The 12,459-nt window shown below is 43.4% G+C and overlaps 1 protein-coding gene across 2 annotated transcripts in view; it reads right to left on the bottom strand.

The window, feature by feature from the left end:
- WWC2 (WW and C2 domain containing 2) overlaps positions 1-12,459 on the bottom strand; it is a 130,916-nt gene that overhangs the window by 11,583 nt on the left and 106,874 nt on the right. For both annotated transcript variants that reach the window (XM_081129100.1, XM_081129101.1), the window contains 5 exons: positions 11,825-11,989; positions 6,414-6,535; positions 4,388-4,586; positions 3,213-3,362; positions 1,771-1,863 (listed from right to left, as the gene is read on the bottom strand). In XM_081129100.1, the coding sequence (XP_080985226.1) occupies positions 1,771-1,863; positions 3,213-3,362; positions 4,388-4,586; positions 6,414-6,535; positions 11,825-11,989 (729 nt within the window). The remainder of the gene's footprint in view (positions 1-1,770; positions 1,864-3,212; positions 3,363-4,387; positions 4,587-6,413; positions 6,536-11,824; positions 11,990-12,459) is intronic.

Genomic DNA, 12,459 nt, shown 5'->3' with positions numbered 1-12,459 from the left:
GCCATAACTGTTTCCAAGCTGTCAGTGTGATGTGACTGAACCATGGGCTCTCGGGAGCGAGCGTGAGGAGGCTCCCGCACAGACCTCGTGCCTCGTGCCTGGCTCTTCGCTTTTCCAGTCAGGTAAACCTTTCCTCATCTCTGCAGATGCTTTTCTCTTATGCCGCTACACCTTTTTCATGAGGTAAGTCCTAAATCAGAACACCGTTCCCCGGTCTCTTCTACCAAACTGCTGTCTACTTTAAAAACCGCTTAACAATCTTCTCCTACATGTTTCAGGATTAACCTCTGTCTAGCTCAACCGGTTCTAATAACTGAGTTTATCAGTGACCAACTGTTACCCAGCTTCACTCAACTTGTAAACATTTCTGGTTAAAACTTCTCTGAGGAGGGCTGCCACCCTCTGAAAGTATGTGCTACCTAAAAATGCAGGGGACATATAAGGGACTGAGAAGAACCTTCATTCAAGAGCATGTAAATTTAGGGGCTTTTAAAGGATCGAGTTTGATAATCTGAAAGATCCACGCCTCAAAATTCCCTGGAAATGCTGGTGTTAAGTAATGGTAGTCTGTTTACCTTTAGAAAAGCAATGTGCTTATCACTGTCAAGTAACCAGGAGGTTAAACCAGGGGATCCAAGCGTTGCCTGGTCATATACCCAGGACTTCACATGCAGCAGCGTTAAACCAGAGGGTCCCCAGTATAGATGACGACTAGCTTACCTTTCCTGTCCTCGCTCCCAGTCTTCAGCCACAGAGCCTAAGCTCCGGCCAAGCTGGATCACTCTTGTCCCTTGAATGTGTTTCCTACCTGCCCTGCCCTGCCCTGCCCTGCCCGGTGTCACTTCACTTACCCACAGCACCTGGCATCCATCCCCCACCCCCGACAAAGCTACCATTTTCTTTTGAAATTGTATCCAGGAGTCAAGGCCACAGTCCTCTCCCACGAGGCCTTTTGATTCTCCCAGCAGCAGAGCTCACGCCCGCCTCTCACCCACACACATAAACAGCCCCGCGTGCTCCTGAGGCCTCCTCCAGATTGGACGCACCTGCAGGCCGCGCCTCACCTGCAGGCTCAGCACTCACGGTGCCTCGTGCTTACTGCACATGCTGGAGGCTGAAGTAACACAGCCTAGCAAATGATCGCTGAAGCACAGCATTAGTGAACAAATAACCTCCCATCGGTATTCCAGCCACAGTTAAGTAAACAGGAATTTCGGAACTATTTGAACTGTCCTACCTTTTAATTTATTTAAACATTCTCTCAGATTTATCCTCTGAAGGTCACCCAGAGACCTGTGGCCTCCAGAACTCGACTTGAGCTTTCCCATCAACATCAAAGTTAACCTTCTAAAAATACCCATTTTTAAGCAAAGCTGCTAAAACCACGAGTCCTTTACCAAAATGCACGCCCTTGGAGATGGTACCGGGTGTTATGCTTTTCCCACAACTGCTCAGGAGCCAGACATGGTGTGGAAAAGCCGCAGCCCTCAGGAGGGACACGGCCACCTACTCAGCCGCCCCTTCCCCACCGACACCACACAGTTGATCCCCTGCCTCAACTAGCGAGGATCCAGACCCGGGTGAACGAGCGCTCGCAAGTGCATCCTCTCCCCATCTCCACAACTGACGACATTTTCGTGTCTGTGATCACAGCGGCTTCACTGAGCCCAGGAGCAGGGAGCAATGACGCCCAACAGTCAGTGTTTACGCCCTGCAGTCACGACTCCAGGTGGGTCAGGGACAGTGGGCTGGTGCTGAGGGAATACGTACCCTTTTGACCCTCAGACTGCGCCGTTCAGTGGAGTTTCTCACGAACAGAGATTTCTTAGCCAGGGTGGAGCTGTCACTGTCACTTCGATTTAACTGGTAATAAGGGGTAAAAAAAGAGAAAAGCACTGCTGACAAAGGAGAGCTTATCAGATAAAGTGGGTGGTGAGAACAGTTTCTTTTTTTTAAAAAAAGTATCTTCATTGATTTCAGAGAAAGGAGGGGGAGGGGAGAGAGAGAGATAGAAGCATCAATGATGAGAGAGTCATTGATGGGCTGCCTCCTGCACGCCCCCTGCTGGGGATCAAGCCTGCAACCCTGGCCAGTGCCCTAAGTGGGAACTGAACTGAGGTCTCCTGGATCCTAGGTCCATGCTCAACCACTGAGCTATGCCCAGCTGGCAACAGTTTATTTCTTAAAGAAAACCTTCCCCAAACAAGCTTTTCCCTGTTCATGCTTTCTTAAATAACTTAATTTTTATAAATAATTTAAAAAATTGCCTTTTAGTGGCAGTTATCAGAAGTTACGTGTTAGGATAATTATACATACTCTGAATTAAAATGATCCTTTGTAATTTCAGCTAATCTGCAATATTCATTTTTAAAGGAAAGGTTGATGTACAGAGCTTAAAATCGGAGTTAAGACACAGTTTAGACAACCTAGAACACTCTGAGCCCAGACAGATGGACCTCACTCCCTCGCAGGCTCCAGGTCTTTGCTGCAATGTCACCTTATCAATGAAGCCCACTCTGAACCCTACTTAAATCTGCGACCTTGTCCTCAGCATTCCCAGCCCCTTGTTTTCACACCACTGGTCACAAGAACCAGGGTTCTGCAAGGGCAGAGCTTGGGTCTCTAGTTCACAGTCAAATCCCAAGTATCCAGGAACATGTTTACTAGCAGGTGCTTACTAAAAACATTTGCTGAATTGAATGAATACACTGCAACAGTATTTTCTAACCCATTTTATAATATTAAACCTATATTACTATAAATCATAAATACTACTGGAAATGGAATTGGGTAAACTGGTGTGAATCCCAAAACCATTCTCCACAGAACTATGACTCCGATTTGGTGTCTAGAACCATTATAAAAAGATAATTTTTATCCTAAAACCCAATTCACGGTTTTTGGTTCAGCAGGACTAACACGGTGTATAATATTCAGCAGAGGTCTACACAAGATAAACCTCACGTCACTTTAGTTTCTGAATATAGACTGACGTCCAGGTATACTTCTCAGCCAGGTCCCTAATTCCACTTATTTGCCAAATAAATGGCGCTTGAGCCAATGAGGCATTCCATTTAGGGGGAGGGGAAACCCCAAAATCCACACTGAAAAGAACCCCAAGAGCGTGACGTTCACGTGCAGCGCAGGAGAGCGCCCCTAGCGCCGCGCCGCGCAGCGGGAGGGGCCCCGCGCCCGGGCGGGGCGGCCCTTACCCGGCAGACGTACTGGCTGCGCTCGCCGGGCGAGAAGGTCTGCGAGCGCACGATCACGCCGCTCCGCACCGGGGGCCGCCGCCGCTCCTCCGCCCGCCCCGCGCCGCCGCCGCCGCCGCCGGCTTCTTCCGTGTTTGTCTCTTTGTCCACCTGGAACAGAAGTCCTTCGTGAGGAGCTGCGCCCGTGGACACGTTTATGTCCCGTTCTTCCGAGTACAAAAGAAACATCTAACCTTGCCAGACACACTCATCTGGCACTAGGGCCGCCTCTGAGAGGGCTTCCTGCACCCCAATGGGGTCCCCGCGAGACCCACCCACAGCGGGCGGGCGGGGGCGGGGGTGGGGCAATGTCTGTCCAACAGGGTCACCACCTAACAGGCCAGGCCTAAAGAATGAAGGCTTGCATTTACAGAGGGTAAATGCGGCTCTATAAACAATCTCCCTTGGGCCTGCCTCACCATTAAATATCACTAAACTGCTGGGTTTTTTCCAGAATAAATGCTAAAGGTAATTAGCTATAAGAAAATGAAAATATACTACGAAGTTACAGGTTTGCAGAGAATATGCAGTTACACATATACATCCATATGAAGTCTTCGGTCAAGGTACACGTGGTATTATTTTTCCCGGGAATAAAGAACTGAAACTGTCTAAGCTTGTTACAACATCCCATTTGCTGGCGTCCTCAATGCTGGAAAGTAATGTCACCCCTCAGCACGTCTGTTACTTAACTACTGCCTGGGCCCGGACTGGGTCACCTGCCACCTCCCAGAAGAGACGTCACTCAGAACACCGTTTAACCCAAGTGAGCTTTAAATGTTTACTGCATCTTAGAAATCGCAATAAACTGATGACATTTATGAAACTTAATACAATCAAGTAGTCATCCTGGTGTTATCTAGGAAATTCTGAAACTGCTGCTAATAAATATTCACAGAACAGTTGCCAAGATCTAAACAGCACTATTCATCTTCTATGAAAGTTAAGTGGGGAATGAGTATTTTGCGCCCATTTTAAAATGTAAAACACGATGCTTCTGGGAGCCCACTCCCACAAATGCCCATCCCGATCAGCTTTTGCATGAAGTCTGGGTGTGGAGTTACGCCCAAAGAGCCAAACTCGGCGGCACGGTGCCTACGAGCCCTGCCTCGGGGCAGCGGGGCTGGAATACTCACGAGGGTGGGCGTCCCGGCAGGTGGCTGACTCCCGAGGTCTTTGGCACAGCTGTTTTCTCCCCCACTCGTGCCTTCATGTGTCTCGGGCACACTGGGGCACGAGCTTAAGTCTTCTGTATGGCTGCTGCCCTCTGGCGACGCAGCTTCAGCCTCTTCTTCAGCCACGATTTCATCAGAGGCCTCTCTCAACATCGTCAGCCTTCGGGGAAACAAAGCAAGACACACTTTAAGTCAAGCTGGGTGTCCGAGCTCAGCGCCACCTGGGCACGCTCACCGGCTACCAGGGCACGGATCAACGGACACACAACGGTCCAAGCCATTTTTACTAAAATGATCATGCAAAATAAAATTATCTCTAGTAATCTACAGCAAAGTCACCATTGTTAGGAACTAAAATGTTAAATTCATGAAATTTGACCTAATTCCTAGAGATTAAAATAGAAATATACTGAAAATCAAATATAAAGTTTAGCCCCGCCATTTAAAAATACCGTCACTCACTAGAGTATAACTTGGTGTTAGTTCATTTCCTGTAAAATTACTCATACAATGGAACAGAGCGCCTCTCGGTAACAGTAAAGACACGAGGATTAACAATATCCATTATCAACTGTGCTCTCGGTCCAGCGGGGGGAGACCCGGTGGGCGAGGCTTACCCCTGAAACACCAGAAGGCCCTTCGTGCCACGTGACCTTGTCTTCAACAACAGCCGTGGCCAGGCTTGGGTGGCATTACAAGTAGGGGCACTACAATGTACATATATTCTGTATGAATTCTACTGACAGGAAAGCAAGAGCACCAGCCTGGTTTAGATTTCTCATGCTTTGCTGAGTTTCATGTTCTCACAAGGCAAACATTTTCTATGACGACCAAAAGTCGAGCTTTGACTGTGATCGGTGACATACTAACAAGGTGGGACAGCCTGGTAGTTAAACACCTAGTCATGACGTAAAGAAGGGGCAGCTAGCAATGGGTACTGTGAGTTATCAGTTCCTTCATGGTGCGTACTAAGTGTATTTTTTGAAATGTGTGTGAAACAGGTTGCATTTCACATCCACAGGGCAGGCTTATTAACTAAAGACAGCTGGATGAAACTCGTAATCACTCTCACACTCACTTTTCTTTGTGGTGCTCTGGTTTGTACTCACTATAAAGGGCTTTTGATAAGAGCCGAGTATACCTGAACCTTCTTACATCACTGTAGTAAGCTGTGCCTTCCAAATGCCCACAATCTTGTTTTTATGATATATCTTGTCATTCTAATTTGTAGAAAGTTTTCTACGAGCACATACACACAATTGCATGCTCTATATGTATATGCACGTGAGTTAACAGTAGTTCAGTCATACCGAACAGTAAAAGCAACTATATATAAATAGTTAATTCAAATAATTGTACATGTATACTTAAAAAACAGATGCAGCCACTAAAATTTGTTTTTAGAAAAAACAGTACAAGCCAGGAAAGATATCATTCTTTACACATAACACGGGAACCTAGACAAAAGCTGTAACAACAGATTTTCCCTTTTTTGTAAAGGACGGGTATGAACAATGGGAAGATCACAGAAAGGACGGTGGGAGTGGTGACAGAGAAACGGCTGCTCAGGAGCTGTTTCCTCAACGCCTGCTTGGACTCACTCAGGCCTAACCGCTGCTTCTGGTAATTGAAAGGAACACAGAGCCAGTTTTTAAACTTACCTATAAGTCTACAATAAACTACCACTCCTTTCAGAGTAAGAACTTTAGTTTAACCTTTAAGGTTTGAAAAGCTCAGGAAATAGTGTTAAAAATTACTGAAGAGCAGAGTCTCGCTCATGTGTTAACTCTGCCGACAACCTCGCCATGACCTTCTTCAACTAATGATCGAGGACGCGGTTCCTCGGGGGGCAGCTTCCTGAAGCTGCGCCGCTTCCCATGATTCCAGAATGAGATCTGAACCCATAAAGGTTTCCCTGAGAGTTTCTTATGAGAAACTAAGCCCATGCTCTTTGAGTTCCCCGCAGCCAAGGGAGGTGAGGGTTTACCAGTCTCCGTCTGGGCCCCTCTGCCCTTCTTCCGGCCCCGATTCTTCTTCTTCTTGGGCTAATTCCTGCTCCACAGCCAACAGCTCAGCCGACGTTCTTGCCAGTAAGGCTGACACTGCGTCCTGGAGAAGGTAAAACATATGGCGATGAGCGGCACACACCTCTAGGAATAATTTAGAAACTCATCAGGTGGGGACTTCCAGTTGTGTAAAAGAAGCTGGTACTAGACCCAGTTCTCCTGCTGAGAATATGAAAGATGAACAAAATAAAACCCAAAGCAAGAAGCAAACAAACACTCCAGCTGCTTTAAAGCAAAGAAGAGCCACAAAGGTAATCAGGACGAGAGGGCCAAGATCCCAGGCAGAGGGAAATGCAAGGAGGTGAGCGGACCATCACTGCCACTCTTTCCCTTGGGGGCAGGTGTTCAGTCTAGTGGTGAGGCCTACAGACCAGACAGACGGTGCTGCCCAGAATGGTGGCAGTGTTGGTAGAATGTAAAGAGGAAACATGAGCTGGGGACTACCATGCAGTCAGCACAAAAGGGATCAGGGAAAATGACTCTAAAGTGAGCCCAACTTTCTGCAGTATTTCCATCGAGGCATCTGCCATTCCTAAGCTGTAAATGTGCAGAGCAAGAAGCTGAGAAACAAAGCAAAATCCAGCTGGTTGGAGGCTAAAGCAGTAAGCAGGTATTTTGGCTGCCTCACCATCTTAGGGAGAGAAAAACTGGAGTTCAGGTCCCCCTAGTGACCCAGGTGATCTGCCCACACTGTAATCTGCCTTCCGGAAGAACATTGCACCCTCTCTGGAGGAAGCTATCAGCCAGAGCCTCTATAATTCTTCATATATAACATCCAGCATTCCACTGACACCAGGACCCAGTGACTGAAAGCCAAGAGAAACAACAGACAAAAGAGGCAGACCCACAAGTGATCCATACACTGCAGTTATTTAGAGAAGAAATTTAAAATTTTACAATTATATGCTTAAGAAAACCGATGAAATGATGGAGAATTTCACCAGCATAACCGCCCCCCCCCCCACACAAATCACATTAGCACATAAGAGTGAAATTACTGAAAATCAAAGAATAAGAGGAAGTTTTTCAAGTGGTGAAAGAAAAAAAGAGGCATTATCTCTTACAAATCAACACTTAGCAATCGCTCTTCTGAATATCAGCCCCCAAAGTTTGAAAACACTTATTCATAAAGACATATGTACCCCATGTTCACTGCAGCATTATTCACAACAGCCAAGACATGGACAACCTGTGTCCTTTGACAGATGCCTGGTAAAACAAGATGTGATACATGCATACGATGGAATACTATTCAGCCCTAAACCTAAGAAACCCTTACAGGACACTCCACCCTACAACAGCAGAATATAAATTCTTCTCAAGTGCACACAGAACACTCTCTGGGATAGACCACATGCCAGCTATGCCATTAAACAAGCCTCAATAAATTTGAAAGGACTGAAATCATATAAAATATGTCCTTTGACCACACTGTAATAAAATTAGAATTCAATAACAGAAAGAAACAGGAAATTAACAAATATGTGGAAATTAACACATTCACAAATAACCAATGAGTCAAAGAAGTCTCAAGGAAAATTACAAAACACTGTGACATGAATAAAAATTAAAACACAATATACTAAATTTGAGATGCTACTAAAGCAGTACTCAGAGGGAAATTTATAGCTGTCAGCACCTGTAATAAAAAAAAGGAAAGATTTCAAACTGGTAACCTAATCTCCTACATGGAAAAAAAGCAAAATAAACTGAAAGCAATCAAAGGGAAGGAAAAATAAAGACTAGAGAGGAAATTCATGAAGTAGAGAATAGAGAAATATTAGCGAAATCAATGAAAACAAAAGTTGGTTCTTTGAGAAGATCAAAAAACCTGATGAACCATTAGTGAAATTAACCAAGAAAAAGAGACTAAAAGCTAATATCAAGAATGAGAGAGGGGACATCACTACCAACTTTACAAATATAAAATGGATTGTAAAGGAATAAATACTACGAACACATTAGTAACCTGGATGCAATAGGCAATTTCCTAGAGAGACACAAACTACCAAAACCAACATACGCAAAAACATTCTGGGTACACTTATGACCAGTAAAGAGACTGAACTGTAAACAAGAAACTTCCCACAAAGAAAAGTCCAGGCTCAGTTGGCTTCAGTGGTGAACTCCACCAAACATTTAAAGAATTCAATTCTCCTCAAGCTTTTTCAAAAGGTAAAGAAGGAAGGAACCCTTCCTAACTCACTCCATGAGGCCAGAATTACCCTGGTATCAAAACCAAACAAAGACATCACATGAAAACCATGGAAATATACAAAAAAGTCCTCAAGAAAAAGTTAGAAAACTAAATCTAATAAACATATAAAAAGGATTATATGCCATAACCACGAGGGGATGTATCCTAGGAACGTAAGATTGGCTTAACATCTGAAAATCAATAAACCATGTGAATAGAATTTAGGACAGAAACCACATGATCATCTCAATAAAGGCTGAAAAGCTCTTGTCAAATCCAATAACCTTTAATGGTAAAAACACTCAACAAACTAGGAAGAGAGGTTCCTTAATCTGATAAAGAGCATCTACCAAAAGCCCACAGCAAAAATCATATCAACGGTGAAAGGCTGAAAGCTTCCCAAGAAGACCAGGCACAAGGCAAGGTCGTCTACTCTCACCACCTCTTTCGATCTGGCACTGGGGGTTCCAGCAGGGGCAGATGGGCAAGAATGAGAAATGCAAAGCAACCTGAAAGGAAGAAGGAAACTAACTCTGTTTCCAGAAGATATAATCTTATATGTAGAAAATCCTGGGAAATCCACTAAAACTATTAGGACTAACAACTTAGTTCAGCAAGGTTGCAGGACACAAGACAGACAAAAATTAACTATGCAATGAATAATCTGAATAAGCAATTAAGGAAATAATTCTATTTACACGGGCATCAAAAAGAATAAAATTAACAAGAGAAGTGTAAACCTGGACTCTGAAAACTACAAAACATTGTTGAAAGTAATGAAGGAAGACCTGAATAAATGGGAAGATGTCCTGCATTCATGGATCATTAGACTCAACACTGTTAAGGTGGCAATACCCCCAAACTGACCTACTGACTCTATGCAATCTCCATCAAAATCCTAGCTGTCTTTTTTTGTGTGGCAATTGACCAACTGGTACTAACATTCACATGGAAATGCAAGGGACCCCAAACCATCTTGAAAAAGAAAAACAAAGTTTGATGAGTCATACTTTCTGATTTCAAAATAACTACTAACCTATAGGCATAAGTACAGACATGTAGACTAATGGACAGAATTTAGAGTCCAGAAAAATAAATGCTCACTTATGGTCAAATGGTTTTCGGCAAGGGTACCAAGATAATTTGCTGGGGGAAAGAATAATAGTTTTTTCAATGAACGGTGTTGGACAATTGCATGCCCACATACAAAAGAGTGAACATGGACCCATTCTTTACATCACATACAAAAAAAATTAATCAGAGACCTAAAAATAAAACTAAACTTTAAAACTTTCAGAAGAAAACATAGGAGTAAATCTTTGTGATGTCAGGTTTGGCAAAGCCTTCTTAAATATGACATCAACAGCGTAAGCAGTGAGAGAGAAAAAGAGACAATTTGACTTTCATCACAATTTAAAACTTTGCTGCAAATGAAACCATCAAGAAAGTGAAAAGACAACTCACAGAATGAGAGAAAATATTTGCAAGTACTTTACTGGATAAGAGACTTGTATCAAGAATATATGAGGAACTCTCATAACTCAACAATAAATAGATAAAATAACCCATTTAAAAAATAAACAAGGGATCTGAACAGACAGTTCTCAAAAAAAAAAAAAAAAGCTATACCAATGACCAACAAGCTCATGAAAATATGCTCAGCATCATTAGTGATTAGGGAATGAAAACCACAGGGACACCCCTGCATACCCACTAGAATAGACAGGTTAACAACGTGGGCGAGGGTGCGGGAAACTGGAATCCTCACACACCGCGGGTGGGAGTGTAAAATGGTGCAGCCACTTTGGAAAACAGTCTGGCAGTTCCTCAAAATGCTAAACATAAAATTATATGACCCAACAAGCCCACTCCTAGGTACATACTCAAGAGAAACGAAGCACACCTGTATAAACTCGTACACAAATGTTCACAGCATCATTAATAATAACAGTAAAAAAGTATAAACAGCCCAAACGCCCATCAGCTGATGAATAGGTAAATAAAAGGTGTACGTCCTTACAATGGAATGTTATTTGGAAATAACAGGAATGAGACACTAATACATCCTACTACATGGATGTACCTTGAAAACATTCTGCTAAGTGAAAGAAGATAGTCACAAAAGAACAAATATTGTTTTTACCCATTTATATGAAATGTCCATAATCAGCAAATGTACAGACAGAAAGAAGTCCAGTGTTGCCTTGGGGGAAAGGGGTCAGGGAGACCGGGAGCGACTGCCAGCTAAAGGGTGCGGGCTTCCTTTTGGGGTGATGACCGTGTTCGGTATTAGGCTGTGGTGATGGCTGCACATGTCTGTGAACAAACTAAAAACGATTGAATTGTGTGCTTCAAATGGGTGAACTCTACTTTAAATGGGTGAACTGGACGGTGTGTGAATTGTACTGCACAGAGCTTCTAAAAAAGCTCACCCACAGGGGGACCGTCTGAAAGCACCTGAAAGCCTCCCTGAGTGTGGGCCATAAGCCTGGGTGTGGGATATGAACCTCCAACACGTGTGTCTCCCTTGCCCACCCACCACAGCGTCCACTACAGGTTCTCGCACAGAGGGTCAGAGGAGCCCTGCTGCTTTAATGATCTGACTGTGCTTAGTAAAATCTTTCCCCACAGATAATCTAGCATAAGCCTGAACGCAGTAACAATACCCACGGATGCCCGGTGGGGGGTGAACAGCCTCATACAGTGCCCCTTTGTAAAATTTTTGATGTACTCAAGTATGACTATTGGTTACAACGCTCTTTGTAATAGAAAATATTTCTGGGGATTGATGTTATAAATGGAAACTAAGGTTATGTTCTAAAATGTAAGAGTTTCAACTGTATAACTTGACAGTGAACACAATGTGTAAAAGTATAAATTTAAATCAAAAGGCTTTTCATGGTCACGTAAAACGATGAAGCCTCCACATCAAGTTACTTTTATGGGAGGAAGTGTGAGCAGAAACAAGCGATTCTTTTGTAAACGATACGTGAAACAGCTGGAAATTATCTTTCATTTTTAGGAAGCTGGGAGGAGGGAGGAGTGGACGTGAACAGAAACGCGGTGGTTCCGCGGCGTTCCATACGCCGCGCTGTCACTAACCGCAGTGGTCTGTCCTCTCTGCCTCTGACTCACCAAGTCTATCGGGTCCACCGGTGGCTGGGCTGGTTGAAATACAGAATCCTCGTGTTTTTCTTCATTCCTTTTGGGAGGCATCTGCTTAGAAGGAAGCAAGTTATACCACAGGGTGAAAATTTCATTGGAAAACGGCAGATCGGCCAGGCTGATCTGAGTTCCAGCCTATGGGAGGGAAGAGAGAAAAAGAGAGAAAATAGAATGTTTAAATTCAGATTTGCTTCTGATGGAATTAAGATTATTGGGCAAGCTTGTTTTAGGGTAAAAAAAATGCAATATTCATGACATAAAACATTGGTGGATTTTTTTAAAACCCAAAGATGTTTTATATTTTCAGGTGTGACCAGGTAAGAACTGATCCTAATCTGAGAGCCAACTCTGGGATGGTTTTGTGAGAGACTATTATGCCAAAACTTAATAACTAAGCATGTGACATTTCGTGTGAAATTATTTTTAAAGAAAAAGTTAAAACATAAAAATTTAAAAAACAAATGACTAAGTATAAAATATGCTATGAGTGATCTATAAAAATCCATTATCCACTGAAAAATTTAAAAACAAACAAACAAAAAACTCCACTGTTGTTCTTAAATGAGAAATTAGAAAAATTTTACTTGGATAAACAAGTAATAAAA

This window comes from Miniopterus schreibersii (assembly GCF_964146895.1).
Source record: "Miniopterus schreibersii genome assembly, chromosome: 2".
NCBI lineage: Eukaryota > Metazoa > Chordata > Mammalia > Chiroptera > Miniopteridae > Miniopterus > Miniopterus schreibersii.
Note: the sequence above shows the minus strand (reverse complement) of the source record. Positions and strands in the feature narration are given on the sequence as shown.